General features: G+C 54.2%; 6 protein-coding genes across 6 annotated transcripts; 2 read left to right on the top strand and 4 right to left on the bottom strand.

Moving 5' to 3' along the window:
• Positions 1–1789: 1789 nt before the first annotated feature.
• On the bottom strand, positions 1790–2602 carry BKA67DRAFT_512661 (class II aldolase/adducin N-terminal; the record flags this gene model as incomplete). Its single annotated transcript, XM_046097494.1, has 1 exon — positions 1790–2602. A coding segment is annotated over one exon (813 nt), but the record flags the coding sequence as incomplete, so codon positions are not given.
• A 1238-nt stretch (positions 2603–3840) lies between these two features.
• On the bottom strand, positions 3841–5446 carry BKA67DRAFT_654686 (histidine phosphatase superfamily; the record flags this gene model as incomplete). Its single annotated transcript, XM_046106601.1, has 2 exons — positions 3841–5318; positions 5392–5446. The coding sequence occupies 2 exons, from the start codon at positions 5444–5446 to the stop codon at positions 3841–3843; spliced, it is 1533 nt and encodes a 510-aa protein (XP_045960575.1).
• Positions 5447–6509: 1063 nt separating this feature from the next.
• On the top strand, positions 6510–7127 carry BKA67DRAFT_654685 (uncharacterized protein; the record flags this gene model as incomplete). The annotated part of the gene is made up of 1 exon (XM_046106600.1): positions 6510–7127. The coding sequence occupies one exon, from the start codon at positions 6510–6512 to the stop codon at positions 7125–7127; it is 618 nt and encodes a 205-aa protein (XP_045960574.1).
• Positions 7128–7274: 147 nt separating this feature from the next.
• On the bottom strand, positions 7275–9503 carry BKA67DRAFT_152701 (T-complex protein 1 subunit gamma). Its single transcript, XM_046095118.1, has 4 exons — positions 9271–9503; positions 8905–9180; positions 7625–8850; positions 7275–7569 (listed from the first exon to the last, which is right to left on the bottom strand). Exons 1-4 carry the CDS (start codon positions 9293–9295, stop codon positions 7480–7482), a joined length of 1617 nt encoding a protein of 538 aa, XP_045960573.1. The 5' UTR covers positions 9296–9503; the 3' UTR covers positions 7275–7479.
• Positions 9504–10045: 542 nt separating this feature from the next.
• BKA67DRAFT_551646 (uncharacterized protein) lies at positions 10046–12070 on the top strand. The gene is made up of 4 exons (XM_046101761.1): positions 10046–10390; positions 10468–10566; positions 10641–11790; positions 11846–12070. Exons 1-4 carry the CDS (start codon positions 10334–10336, stop codon positions 11887–11889), a joined length of 1350 nt encoding a protein of 449 aa, XP_045960572.1. The 5' UTR covers positions 10046–10333; the 3' UTR covers positions 11890–12070.
• Positions 12071–12083: 13 nt separating this feature from the next.
• BKA67DRAFT_152585 (uncharacterized protein) lies at positions 12084–13302 on the bottom strand. Its single transcript, XM_046095117.1, has one exon. It carries the CDS (start codon positions 12968–12970, stop codon positions 12245–12247), a length of 726 nt encoding a protein of 241 aa, XP_045960571.1. The 5' UTR covers positions 12971–13302; the 3' UTR covers positions 12084–12244.
• Between the last annotated feature and the right edge of the window lie 1175 nt (positions 13303–14477).

Raw genomic sequence — 14477 nt, 5'->3', positions numbered from 1 at the left:
TGGTAGGGCATTGTGTTTCTGGGTCTATGCAAAGATGTTACCCTCTTATGATTCACTAGCTGGTCTGCTGAGGAATGGTATCTCCACTTCTGCCTACTGTATGATTGCTGTTGGGCATTGGCTGCTACACGCGGATAAGACCTTGCTGGCAAACTGACACCATAAACCCGCCTCAGATCCTCTGTGGCACGCGATCTGACACTCTACCAATAGCGGAGGATCCGCCGGACGCACAAATATGAGCCGACAACCGAATGAGGCAGCATTGCATAAAAGTCGAAGCGCCAGGAGTCTAGAGAGAAAACCGCTAAGTTATGATCAATCGAAAGAGTTTTCGCTTTGTAAGGCCATTTCCGCCAGAATCGCCAGAATTCTCGTACGTTTTTAGGTAAATGCGGCCCGTGGTTGGTTACAATCCACTATCAAGGGTTTTGACGGCAACATTGGGTCGCAGCCTTATGGGGCTGCGGGTAGGCAGGATGGGGTCGTGTTAATAAGTGCTTCGCATTGCACTCACACTAATTATACGGGATAGACCAGACTGGATAAAACTAGGCAAAACCGGCTCTGTAGCACTTGGAATCGATGATGATAATTTATGCTGAGGCCCACCCCGTAGAGACTTGGCGAAACCGGTGGTGCGAGCCATGTCTGATTGAACACCCCTTCAGGTGAAAAGTTTTCTATCATTACGATGGACGAATTGGCTCGGGAACGTAACGAGAAAAAGATTCTTTCTCATGTTGTCTCACACTATCTAAAAATTCAGGGGACCTCATTCCGTAGTTTAGGCTTCCAGTCCACGGGTCTCACAATTGCCGGATCATTGCCGGCCACCTGCAACGACCTTCCAACCGCAGCCACCACGCCTGCTTTGTTGTGGTATACTCATGCTGTTACACAATTTTTTTTTATTTTACCGAGCAAAGACAATGGAAAGCAATACAAATCTTGCTATGCCCGGATCCGGAGAGGCAGTAAGCTCTAGTACAAAAGATCTTACGACCGATACATAGACCGTGACCCGTTACGACCTCATCTCCCAACAAAAAAAATTGTTACATATAGAAGGTTTTCTAAACCAAATTCTTGTGCTGCGGCAAGGAGCCCTAACTGGCATAAAGAACGTGTCAGATGAGCGGCAGGCCAAACTGAGACACAACGCCCGCACACATGGACAAAACACCACCCAGATTTCTTTCTTCCGTTTGCGAACCGACGAGTGGGTCGACAAATGATACGCAATTACACCTCATAGGGGGAGGGAGATGAATCAATGAGCAAGAGTCATCTTACAGTAAATACCCTCCACGCCCCCTCCCCGGGGCTTGACTCTAGATAAAAGTAACAGTCCAAGCACCCCGATGGGCGTATGTGTATAGCTCTACATTGACGCCGTCGGGGGGACGCACGGAAAGAAAAATGCAAAGAACGCCGGACGGCCCGTTCTCTGTTGACTGGCGTGGATTTATGTAATAAATTCTTTTGGGGATCTTTTTCTCCTTCTGGAACTTTGCTTATTTGTGGTTCCGGTGTGGAAACAAGTGGAACGGAGGAAAACCATCAGTTCCTTGCATGATTTTTGTGTCTTGAATCCAGACGTTCTGTCGGCTGATGATGGGAGGGGCCCGAAGACAGAAGGAGTGGGAAATTCTTCAAGCTGGTTTGGTCTTTCTGTTGTGCACTACAACTACCACTACGTGCAAGCGTGAAATGATGAAACCGACAACAAATCGATAGAAGAAAAATAAATTCAAAAAGTCAAAATTCGGTAAGCGTCGCAAGCCGTCTATTCTTCTACCCACGGCTGGAGCGGAGACAAGGCCTCGAAGCCCCTGGCGAGCACCTCCTCGCCGCCCGCCATCATGAACTCGTATTCCAGGTCGGGCTGCGCCTCCCTGTACAGGGCGTTCTTCTCGCTGGCCATCCTGAAGTTGTAGGCCGCCTCCTCGTCGCTGATGACGTTCTTCCGGAGGTGCCCGGCCGCCGCCGCCGCCTCGACCTGCAGCTGCATCTGGCACCCGCGGTCCAGCAGGCCGAACATGAACCCGGCCTCGTCCACCGTCCACCCCACGGTCAGCAGGCCGTGGTTCATGAGGATGGCGCCCTTGTTGCGCTCCCCCAGCGCCTCCGCGATGCGCTCCCCCTCGCCCGCCCCGAAGACGATGCCGCCGTAGTCGGCGTAGACGGCCTGGGCGTTGTGGAAGTTGCAGATGTCCTGGCTGAGCATGTCGAGGGGCCGCGCGAAGGCGCTCCAGGCGCGGCCCGCCAGGGTGTGGAAGTGGCAGATGGCGTGGACGTCGCGGGGCCGCCGGCGGTGCACGGCGCTGTGTATCAGGAAGCCGGCCGCGTTGGCCGGCCGGCTCGTGTTCCCGCCCGCCACCCGCCCTGTCGCGATGTCCAGGCAGATCATGTCCCCCGCCGCCAGGCACCCGAAGTGCCGCCCCAGCGGGTTCATCCACATCAGGTGCTCGTGCTCCGGGTCCCGCACCGAGATGTGGCCCGACATGCCCTCGGTGAAGCCCTGGCGGGCCACGAACCGGAACGTCGCCGCCATGTGTGTCAAGATGTGCTTGCGCTCCTCGACGAAGTTGGAGAAGGTCGGCAAGCCTGGGTCGTTAGCCTGGTGTAATCATGACAGAACCACCAGGGCCGTGACGAAGTAGAACAAAAAGACATGCGACCCGTGAAGTGCGGCACAGCCCAGATGCAAATAAGGTATATCACGTGTGGTTTCCCGGTAAGTACGGATGTCTCGACTTACCTGGTAGAACAGTTCCATGTGAGATAGCCTCCAGAGGGGTCTTCTCCAGCCCGGCTCTAGGACCCTGACCGTTCTTTGATTCCTGCTGGTCTTGTGCCTTGCCCGGAAACGAGCTTGGCAAGATCTCCGAAATCGCAGACGGTGCCATGTTTGCAGGTAAGATGTAAAAGCCGTCGACTGTATTTTACGAAAGCCGTCCTTGAGCCCAGGTCGCTTGGTGGGTCAGATTCCAGTACACTTATCTTCAGCTTGATTGTAAGAACGAGACGCCCCGAAGATATACAGGTCAAGTGATGTGTAACCGGGAGGGCGTAGATGGGCGAAGAGGCTACTCGGAGCCGCCACCCCGCGTTTCGCTGCGGGATCCGAAAGCTTTATAGCGGAGCTTCCACACCACTACGACCACCGAACAATCTTGGCCACATGGTGATGCCGGAAGCAGCAAGTCCTCCCGATATTTCTCATGGTGCCTGCAAAGGGCGTCCTGCTTGGCACTGGGAGAACGAAGTTGTCCTCCTATTGATCACACTTGATAACAACTGGCTATATTCTTGTTTTCGTGTCATTCTTTGCTCGTTGGCCATTGTTCTTATGTTTGTAATACAGGTAGATGATTATGGTAAAGCTATTCGACATGTGCGCCATCTATTTCAGAATCAACCCAGCCTGGATGGGCGCAGCGCACTGCTTCAACAACATACAGAGATTGACGTGTATACACAGATCAGCTGTAATAATTTGGTGTTCATGGACATCTGATGTGGTGATTTATGCTTCTAATCACTGCAACATAATTAACTGCCGCCGTGTCTATATCGAAATAAGCCATGGAGGCAAGCAAACGTAGAAGACTAGTATCAAATTTGCGCAAATGAACATACTTGATCGGGTATATCCTACTATCATCACTCGTAAAACGCATCCATCCCATGTGCCAGAAAGACCAAATAGCAATTTCCCGGTAATCCTTTCCTCTTGTCCCGGCAGGGTAGGTCCAGTATTCTTCGTTCTTTAAAGCTTAGAGCCCTGGTGAGAACAGTCAATACTCATCGCCTCTCAGAAAATGGGAGGGAGTTTCAGTAAACACTTCCCCTAATACTGCGATCCTCCTTCTCCGCCTTTGCCAAGTCCTCTTCCTCGTTCTCGTTCTCGTTCTCGTGCTCATCCGCATCGCCGTTCTCTTCTCTCTCATCCCCACCGTCTTCGCTACCATCCGAGCAGTCACGACAGAGAGGCGCGTCACCAAGCCTATTGGCAAACGCACCGCGCCCCATGCCGCTCTCTGGTAGGTATTTACCGTTTTCACCATTCTTCGTGCTGCTGCCACTGCCGCTAGTCCCGTTGGTATGCTTGACCCTCGCCGCAACACTAGCGAGTCGATATCTGGCATCGTCTTCCGACATTTCAGTGTCACTGTTGGCACCGGAGCGCGTACCGCCAAAGTCACGACCGATATGGAGGAATTTAGGTGACTTTATTTGATTCCGCAGGCGGTCTTCGATAGTGATGAATGACGGCGTGCCGTCTGGCGACGAAACAAGCTCATCGTGCGCCTTTGTGACATCAATGACCGGTTTGCCGCGCGGGTCATCGGAGTCATCGTCGGAATAGTTCACCACCCGCGGGAGTCGGCGCGAGGCAATAGTCGGGGCACCAGCAACAGCGGCGACGCTGCTGCTCTTGGCAGCATGTTTCTCGTCGACGAGTCTCAGCTCCGCCAATTCCTTGCGGATCTTCGGCACGTGCTTGCTGTGGTTGCAACCTTCAGGACACCCACCCCAGCGTCTTTGCACCACGGGGGTCGAAGTCTGGCGTTCTGGCTGTTTGAGTCCTTCGCTGGCGGGGGTTGTGGTCGGAACCGGCGCGTCCTCTTTCTCCTTTTCCTTTTCTGCGTCCTCTTTGGCCTTCAGCGCCGCCCTCTCCTTGCGCAGCGCCGACCACGTCCTGAGCTTGTTCTGTAGTATATACTTCCCGCTGTCCTCCTGCTTCTTCATGATCAAGAACTCGCAGTGGTTCACGTTCCTCAGATCCTCAAAGTACTCGACGGAAAAGTGATACCACTTCATGAGGAACACCCTGCTCATCAACCCATGGGTCACCAGGACACAGACGCTGGCGAAATCGTCGTCGCCAAACTGGCGGTACAGACTCTCGTTGAAGCCCGAGACACGGTCGTAGGCATCGGCGGCGGACTCGCCGTTGGGGATGCGGTAGAAGAAGTGTCCGTAGTCGGCGCGCTCCTGCCACATGCGCTCCATTTCGTCGCTGCAGGGCTGGAAGTTGCCAAAGTCCTGCTCGCGCAGCCGCGGCTCCTCGTAGACGGTGATGTTGGAGCGCTTGAAGGGGCTGGGGTCCTCCTGGTCCGAGGTTAGCGTCTCGAGGATGCCCTCGGTCGTCTCGCGCGTGCGGCGGTATGGCGACGTGAAGAAATGCAGTTTGTCGTCGGCCCGCAGCATGGAGCGCAGACGGACGCCGGCCTCGCGAGCTTGCGCCCAGCCATCTTCTGTAAGTTTCACGCGGTGGTCGGGGATGGTTTGGTGGATATCTCTGTTTTCTGGGTCGAGGGTGGTCAGTTGCATGTACTGTGTACGTACAGAGCCAGTCGTGTGGGATAGATTGGCACTTACTGTTACCCTCGGACTGGGCATGTCTGATCAGAATAATGAGTCTTGGTCGCCCCATGATGGCGGTTCAGTCTCTCGGCAATGACTTGAGAGAAAGGAATGCCTCTCGAAGGGGGAGGGGGGAGGGAGTCTGGCTAGAATTGCTGTTCTTCAGGCTCTGCGGGGAGATTGGTAATCTGTGCGGCGATCATAAGCAGTTATGTTGTATCACAGTTTGCTAGTCCCTAGTGCTTCTTCCCAAGAGAGATGTGTGCCTAAAGAGAAAACTGAAGCAAAAGGAGGAAGGCTTGAGAATTTCAGTCTATTCGGGAATAGCAGTATCAACGATTCAGCTGGGCTACGGAGGACGAAACAGGACCAGGTACAGCTCGCACGGGGCCGCAAGCTACAGATATATAGAGTGGCACCAAAACCAGGGAGGGCGACAGATATACGAGAGATGAACGTCCGAGTACGGATCCGTAGAGAGCAAGGAAGGCCAGAAAGATCCGTTGTGATTCTTTCAACATGGAAGAAACAAGCCAAAGTTTCACCCAAGGCTGCTTGGCTCGCCTTGGACTTGATAATCGCCCCGGTTCGCCCCTTGCGTGTCACGCCTTTTGGAGGGGTAGTTTGGACCCCGCTAAGGTGCTGCAAGATGCCAAAGACACGAACTATAACATCCGCCATTGGCCAGCTCCAGCGCCTGAGGCCCCCCGGTACCTCTCAGCGCTAAGACCTCCCCGTAGATCATCCCCAATAGGCCCCCCAGTCGCGGGACAGGGGGGGTATTTTATTATTATTATTTTTTACGGGAGCTGGATCAGTCATGAGGCTGTCTCAATTGCACCTTTCCAGCCTTGCCCAGATTTTCGATCAGCACCGCAAAAGCAACTTTCCCTTAGAGCGCCTATCTCAATCAAGACGACCAGGCCACAACAGCTGATACTGGCGTCATAGTGCGCTTTGCGAACCCGACAGCCAGGACAAGCTCCCCGCCCAGAAAGACCGGACCGCCGCTGATTCGGCAGGGCGCGCAAACCGACTCCTCCTGCCCATCAGCCCATCAGGCCCATCAGGCAACGGCCGCGCACTGCAACAACGACAACAACCACAGCAGCAAAAATAGCCACGACGACAGCATGTCAGGCGAGGGCCCCGAGAGCATCCCAACCTCGGCCGACGCCCGCAGCAAGCGCCCCGTGAAGAAGCGCGCCCTGACCCCCGTGTCAGCCCAGGCCTCGAACGTGGACGCGCTGTTCGCGCGGCCGGAGCAGGAGATCCGCATTCCGGACGCGGGCCCTTCGTCCTCGGGGCCCCGGCTCGCGGCGCCGCCCGAGATCGTGACCAACGTGCAGGGGTCGAGCGCGGGCGCGGGCTCGGGCGAGTTCCACGTGTACAAGGCGTCGCGGCGGCGGGAGTACGAGAGGCTGCGGCAGATGGACGAGGAGGTGAGGAGGGAGCAGGACACGTCCGAGTTCGAGCGCACGCGCGAGGAGAGGGCGCGCCAGGACGACGAGAAGACGCGGAGGAACCGCGAGAAGAGGGACAAGATGAAGGCGCGGAAGGCCAAGGCCAAGGCCGGCACTGCTGGTGGTGCAAAGGCGGCGGCGGCGGCTGCGCCCACCACAAACGGGAACAAAGCACCCAGGATCGCGGTGACGAGAGCCGACGAGGAGGATGGTGAGCCGGATACCGACATCAAGGACGCGCCGGTTGCTGCGGAGGAGCCTCAGGGGCTGATCATTTCAGATGATTGACGGCCAAGCTGTGATACGCATTTGTGGACAAACCCGGGCAGCACGATGGGGAGGCTTGTACGATGTTAAAGCGTAGTGTAAGAAAAGGCAAAGACGCTCATCATGGGATGGGGGCTGCATGCCAAAGTCATTATTACGACTTGATGATCACAGAGATCATCTGTACTTTGAAAATCAAGATACCAGAAGCGCATGTGCTTTTTGCACTATTGATGGCAACAGGGCCGTCTAATTCGTCTATCTCATCATGAAACGTTTTGGCCAGCTGTTGGTACAAAAGGGGTATGATTTTCCTTTTCTTTTTCTTTCATTATGTCTCGTGACCTCCTTCCAATTCCATCATGCACATCGTTTAGTCGTCTCCTCCACTGGTACCGACACCTGGTTGCGAGGCCTTCTTGGCACTACAAATGTCGTCTACTCTCAGCAAGAGACATGCGGCCTATAGTCATGTTAGTGTGATCTGTTCCTGTGGACCATATTTCAGGGGTGCTCACCTCAATAGCTGTCTTCAGACTCTGCAGCTTGATAGCCTCGGGCTCCCAGATGGCGTAGTCCTTCATGTCGGCCAAGCCACCAGTGTCGCCGTTGATACCCCAAGAGCTCTTGCCCTCGCTCTGCTTTGCCCTCAGCTCTGTAAGGACTCGTACCGGGCTGGCACCTGCGTTCTGGACCAGGGTTCTGGGGATGACCTCCATAGCATCGGCCACAGCCTTGTATGGCCACTGCTCGACACCGTCAATGCTCTTTGCCAACTGATTTAACCTGACGGAGACGGCCATCTCGGTAGCACCTCCACCGGGCGACAGTCTGGGGTGGAACATGACGTTTCGCGCCACACCCATGGCGTCTTGGAGGTTGCGCTCGATCTCGTTGAGAATATCCTTGGAGGGACCCCTGAGGAGAATTGTGCAAGCCTTGGGGGTCTTGCATTGCGTCAAGAAGGTGAAGTATTCGTCGCCGATCTTCTCAATCTCGAACAGACCACACTGAGTTCCGACGTCCGATTCCTGGAGATCGTCCACCCGGTTGACAATGGTCGCACCCGTAGCTCGGGCTATTCTGTTGGTGTCCGATTTTCTGACTCTACGCAGGGCGGTAACGTTTGCCTTCATGAAGTAATGTTGTGCTAAATCAGACACACCCTTCTCTGTAATGACGAGATCGGGGTTAAGAGCAAGAATTGAATCGCACATGGCCTTGACTTGCTCCTCCTCAATCTGCAAGATGCGGTTCCAGTCCTCCTCTTTTGAAATCTCAATGTTCGTTTGCGACTCTCCCTTCTTGTACTCCAGAGTGCAGTCGAGCAGCACAATTCGAGGGTTCTCGATTCTCCGTCGCATCTTGGGGTGTGTGATGTCCTTGTTCAGCATGACTCCGTCCAAAACTCTGCTGTCTTCGATCTCACCACCGGGGACCTTCTCAATACGGGCATATCGCTTGACGTCGACCTCACGCTTTCCACCCTGGTCGAATGTGACGGTTCGCACAGCAGTAAGTGCCAGTTGGCACATCAAGTCCGTCCATCTCGAGACGAACTTGGTACCGATAGAGGAAGAGATCAGGCTGTTCATGGCCTCGTCGTTGGCGATGTCGACGGGCATGGAGATCTCGTCGATGATCTCCAGGGCATCCTTCAGCGCCCGCTTGAAGGCTGAAATGATGACGACGGGGTGGATGTTTCGCTCGAGCTGCGGAAGGGCCTGCGCCAGGATCTCACCAGCTGTGGCAATAATTAGCCCACGCACAACCATCTCTTAGCGCTGCACCTGCTCACCCAGAATAATGACGGTAGTTGTGCCGTCACCGACTTCCTCATCTTGGGTCCGGCTGAGCTCGATCATGCTCTTTGCGGCGGGATGTGACACCTCGATCTCTCGGAGGATGGCGTGGCCGTCGTTGGTAAGCACGATACCGCCCATGGGATCCAGCAACATCTTCAGCATGGCCTTGGGGCCCAGACACGATCGAATGATATCGGCGACTGTCTTTGCGGCAGCAATGTTGGACAGCTGAGCCTTGCGGCCAGTCTGCCTCTCACCGCTTTGGGTGTCTGGAGTGCATGGTCAGTATTCTGGTTCTGCTGCTAGGCATTTCCTCTACCAGGGAGGGTCCTTGAGCTTGGATGGAGGGGCTCGCTCACTCATAACCACAACGGGGGCCTGCATCTTGAGAGGATTTCCGGGGTGAACTGCAGACAACTTTCTATTGTATATGTGAAAGAATGTAAGTAGCTTGGAAGAAAAAGCTATCAAGAATGTGACAGGTCCGCTTTCACAAATCACCAAACTTTCGCTCCGTTAGAGGGGTCGTCCAAGCTTCTTCTGTTGACTTGGGCCCAAAAAGTTCGGGGCCTGGATACCAAATTTTGGAGCTATCGCAGAATATGGAGAAATGGTTTTACCGGGCATTTGACTATTGCATACATACTGGCCCGTGCGCTGCCCCCCCCCCCCCCCCCCCCCCCCCCTTTTCACTTTCGCCTCTGCCTTCACTTCCACTCCACGCGGCTACAGAGTATAATTCTATGGTTACTTGATAGTTCAGTTCAGCCGTTGAGTAGTTGAGTACGTGAGTAGAGATGCTCAGGTTAGTCGTTCGCACAGCTCGATGTTGTGTTGCCCGATACAGTTTGTTTATTCGCCAGCGACATACACCATCGCACTGCTGTACCCAGACTGGGAGTCGAGATTCACTATAAAAATTGTAGTCTGGACTCTGTCGCTGGCTTGATTCTACGTTGCAACAAACGAGCTCTTCTCGAAGCACCATATCGACGGATTGATGATGTGGGGACCTGGGGGAGGGACTCGAGTTCGAGGTCACGTATACTGAATTCAGGCTATCTTATAATTGCGGATCCGTCCGTCCAAACCGGATGGGGGATGGCTTTTGGGTGTCATTCAAGCCTCGGTGAAAGTTAATTCCAGCGCGCGTGCCGGGTCCACTTTCGACTTTCCCTCGTGTCAATTGAGTGCACCTGCCGGGAAAACCCGCTGTAAAGGTGGAAGGTGGCCCGGGCGGACAAAGTCGAGCTCGCCTGGGACAGCTTGTGTTTTTTGTGTATGATAACATCGTGCAGCGCATCTAAATCTAAACACCTCGTCGACTTCTAATCGCTCAAACGCCCAACGATTCGATTCGACTCGTGGCCTCATCCCATCAATTGTCTGGCCGCATCATCAAAAGCTAGGCTTCCATCCAAGATGTTCAAGCTCGCTCGCAGCAGTGCCGCGGCTACGGCCTTCCGATCAGCTGCCAAGGTACGCGAGATATTCCCAGTCCTCGCGACAACTGCAACAACTGCCGCCTGGATGACCACGCTGACCTCTGCCATTAGCCCCAGCTGTCTGCCGCCTCCAGATTCCCCAGCCTTGTTCAACAACAAAGAAGGAATTTGAGCATTCACGAGTACCTCTCGGCCGATCTTCTGCGCCAGGTAAGTGCACATGAGATTTTTCCCCCTAGCTCACTTGAAACCCCCTAAATCTAATCGAATCGCTACCCTCACAGTATGGCATCGATGTCCCCAAGGGCAAGAACGCCACCTCGGCCGCCGAGGCCGAGGCTATCGCAAAGGAGATCGGAAACGACGACTTGGTCATCAAGGCCCAGGTCCTGGCCGGTGGCCGTGGAAAGGGCAGCTTCGACAACGGCCTGAAGGGTGGTGTTCGCGTCATTTACTCTCCTACCGAGGCCAAGATGTTCGCCGAGCAGATGATTGGCCACAAGCTCGTCACCAAGCAGACCGGTGCGGCTGGCCGCCTCTGCAACTCAGTCTACATCTGCGAGCGCAAGTTCGCCCGCAGGGAGTTCTACCTCGCCGTCCTCATGGACCGTGCCTCTCAGGGACCCGTCATCGTCTCTTCGTCGCAGGGTGGTATGGATATCGAGGGTGTCGCCAAGGAGAACCCCGACGCTATCAACACCAACTACATCGACATCAACGTTGGCGTCACTGACGAGATCGCCCGCGAAATCGCTACCAAGCTTGGTTTCAGCGAGCAGTGCATTGAGGAGGCCAAGGACACCATCCAGAAGCTGTACAAGATCTTCCTCGAGAAGGATGCCACTCAGATCGAGATCAACCCTCTGTCCGAGACCTCGGATCACAAGGTCATGTGCATGGATGCCAAGTTTGGTTTCGATGACAACGCCGACTACCGCCAGAAGGACATCTTCTCGTGGCGCGACACCACCCAGGAGGACCCTGAGGAGGTCCGCGCTGCCCTGTCTGGCCTCAACTTCATCAAGCTCGATGGTGACATTGGCTGCTTGGTCAACGGTGCCGGTCTCGCCATGGCTACCATGGACATCATCAAGCTGAACGGTGGTCAACCCGCTAACTTCTTGGACGTTGGTGGTGGTGCTACCCCTGCCGCTATCAAGGAGGCTTTCGAGCTCATCACCAGCGACCCCAAGGTCACTGCTGTCTTCGTTAACATCTTCGGTGGTATTGTCAGATGCGACGCCATTGCCACTGGTCTCGTCCAGACCGTCCAGGCCCTGAACCTCAAGATCCCCATCATTGCTCGTCTGCAGGGAACCAACGTCGAGAAGGCTCACGAGATTATCAACAACTCCGGCATGAAGATCTTCTCCATTGACGACCTGCAAAGCGCAGCCGAGAAATCGGTGCAGCTCTCCAAGGTTGTGAAGATGGGTAAGTCAAGACACCCCTTGAATATTTTATCAACAACCGCTAACATGCAACTTAGCACGTGATATTGATGTTGGTGTCGAGTTTAGCTTGGGTATCTAAGGATGGGCATAGAATTGTAAAACTGTACTAACTTTTTCAGACACGATATCCTAGGATGTGCGATAAGGAGGTTGGCATTAGATTTGGGCGGTCTGTGGTTGACTGCATACATGCATTCTCGTATTTCCTTGTTCACAGCTATGCATAATGATCATATCTGAATACCCGAAGATTACTCTTGCCTTTTTTGTTTGACCAAGTGACGGGGAACAGTCTGCCTGATGCTGACTGCTCTCTCAGCCCCGCTCCATGTTGGTAATTGCCTTCATAAAGCAAGAGCCCAACATTTCGGCACTGCAATTACCCATGGCTGATAAAAATCCAAAGCCCGGAAACTTGACCGACTCAGAATCTATCAAAAAACACTACGGTTGGCAGTTCCACCTGCGCTGCTCCCAGGGGTTGCGCCCACTGGCAGCGCAATAGTCCAGCTCCTGAAGCATGACACATTCTCATACCAGACGGGCGAAATCCCAGTGGTAGACACCAACCCGAGCTTGCCATACCGTCGGAAGACCAGACTATCGAGAACAACAAATAGCGCTGCGCCGATGGTGACAGCGATCGAGAGACAGAAGCCAGTAAGCGACACCAATCCCAAGGCTCCCAGCAGGATGCTAACCACGTCCCCCTGGGGCCTGGCCGCCCCTGTACACGGAGGACTCGGTCTGGCGGCGGCTGAGGGGTTCAGGCGGCCGACTCTCTTGGCCCAGAGGTCTGCGGTCCCCACGCGCTCGCTGTTTCTGTCGCCGGCGCCGCGTTCTGTTCCGTCCTCTTCTCTGGGTACTTCGTCCCTCGTCCCTCGATCGCTGGGATCCGCCGCGCCCAGACCCCACCAGTACTCCTGCGTCTCACGCCATTGCCTCTCCCACTCCGAGGGCACTCTGGGGTCCCTGCCGGGTATGTTCGTGTGGCGGGACGAGGTGAACCGAGGCGCGGGCACCGTGCCGGAGCGCACGAACGCGTAGAGGGGCCGCTTGGACGGCTGGTAGGTCAGGTCGTGCCAGTACCGGACGGTTGGGTATTCGGGCCAGGTATTCGATTCCCAGGCGCACGAGGTGGTGGTAGACATGGGGGGCATTTTCTCTATGGGAAGTAAGAAGTAGTCGATTTTTAATTACTTCTATTAAATAGGGCTCAAAGTAGGTGTGGTGAGCGCCGGTCGTCCTGGGCGGGTTGGGTGTGCGGCAGAGTTTCGGGTGGTCGATTGGGTTCGTGTTCTGTTTTCAGAGATCGTACGATAAGATCTGCTGGCATTTCAGATCTCGTGAAACTCTGGTGGTAGTGACTGATCATAGGGGGACTTGATTGATGGCACTGGAGATGGCGTGTAGTTGGCACCTTTATACCATGGCGAAAGCCCGCTGGATTATTCACTCTATAAGTCTGTTTCGATCCCCAAATCTCGAGTCAAGGTGATTCAGTACCTAGAGCTTTCCGATGATCCGGATCTGCAGGAAATTTTCTCAGTGTCCCAAGATACCATAACCCCCAAGTTCTGTTCTCGTTTTCTACCATCGCAATGTCTAGGTCTCCGTCACGCATTTTGGAACAATTGGTTCTCTTCCAGTTGAGCCTACTGGGAGCCCCATGATCTGGTCACTCACTGTTGGTTCAACGCAAGACTAAACGTTTTTCAAGAGCCTCTTTTTTTGTCGTGGGGTTGGTCAGGCCAGGTAATTCCGAGTCGAGATCTGAAACAAAGAACCTCTCTCCCTATGCATGGGAACGTGTGACTTTACAGTCACCTATAGCCTACAAGACTTGTTACATTCAAGTCGCAAGGTAATCTGCTCTTTCGGCAAGTATATAGAATATAGTAATCCAGTTGACTGTGGTGTCTTAGGACTGGTGACCCTGCTTGACCCAACTTCCCATATATATTCGTGGGTCTCTCAGACAATGCTGTAAGGTAGCTGAACGCGCTACGGCCTTCCATTTTCGTGCATCAGGACAATTGGCGTATAGTCTACAAGATCTCTTAGATGTACGTTTAAACAGACTAGTCATCGTCCAAGTTGTCTTAGTATTGCCGATTTGGATTTCGGCATGATTTCCAGCATAAAAGCGCGGGAAGCATCTCCATAGTGCTTTCCATGATTAACGGTGGTGACTGCCAAGGTTTGGATCCTCATTACGGTGTCTCGCAACTGAAGCTCGCTCATACTCCGGACAATTATTTGAGAAATCTTCGAAACGTTCTCACCAGCATTGCCCAGAAATCATGGTAAGGCCAATCATGGTGTTTGGAATGATGTTGGCTGTTGGTGCCAATGCCTACAGATAGATTGGAGTGAGTAGCAAACAACGGGACTAATAGGGATACCACGTAGCAGAAGTTGGGGTGACATGGGGTCAGCTTCACTCTCTCCAATCGCTGGTCGCATCTTGATCACTTGTACGGCTCCCGACCCCACGGATGGGACCTTGCATTTTGGCCCCGTTGACGCCGATTTGCGCGGTCGAATCCCCAATGCGATGTCACATCGGGGGCGGCATGATGTTCTAACGTTCATGTATGCAAATCGGTGATCTTTCGGGTGTTGGTGACTTCTCGCAAACAGACCGGTATGCGCCCATACGATTCC

This window comes from Truncatella angustata, assembly GCF_020726525.1.
Source record: "Truncatella angustata strain MPI-SDFR-AT-0073 chromosome Unknown BKA67scaffold_2, whole genome shotgun sequence".
NCBI classification, from domain to species: Eukaryota; Fungi; Ascomycota; class Sordariomycetes; order Amphisphaeriales; family Sporocadaceae; genus Truncatella; species Truncatella angustata.
The sequence above is the reverse complement of the archived record's forward strand: the minus strand, read 5'-3'. Positions and strand labels throughout refer to the sequence as shown.

Bases quoted from the DNA above. Each gene is read 5' to 3' on its own strand.
- BKA67DRAFT_551646 (XM_046101761.1), top strand. From the start codon at position 10,334: ATGTTCAAGCTCGCTCGCAGCAGTGCCGCGGCTACGGCCTTCCGATCA. The intron at 10,567-10,640 runs GTAAGTGCACAT...CTACCCTCACAG, and splicing joins CGGCCGATCTTCTGCGCCAG to TATGGCATCGATGTCCCCAA. The intron at 11,791-11,845 runs GTAAGTCAAGAC...CATGCAACTTAG, and splicing joins CTCCAAGGTTGTGAAGATGG to CACGTGATATTGATGTTGGT.
- BKA67DRAFT_152585 (XM_046095117.1), bottom strand. From the start codon at position 12,970: ATGCCCCCCATGTCTACCACCACCTCGTGCGCCTGGGAATCGAATACC.
- BKA67DRAFT_152701 (XM_046095118.1), bottom strand. From the start codon at position 9,295: ATGCAGGCCCCCGTTGTGGTTATGA. The intron at 8,851-8,904 runs GTGAGCAGGTGC...TTATTGCCACAG, and splicing joins AACTACCGTCATTATTCTGG to CTGGTGAGATCCTGGCGCAG. The intron at 7,570-7,624 runs GTGAGCACCCCT...ACATGACTATAG, and splicing joins GTCTGAAGACAGCTATTGAG to GCCGCATGTCTCTTGCTGAG.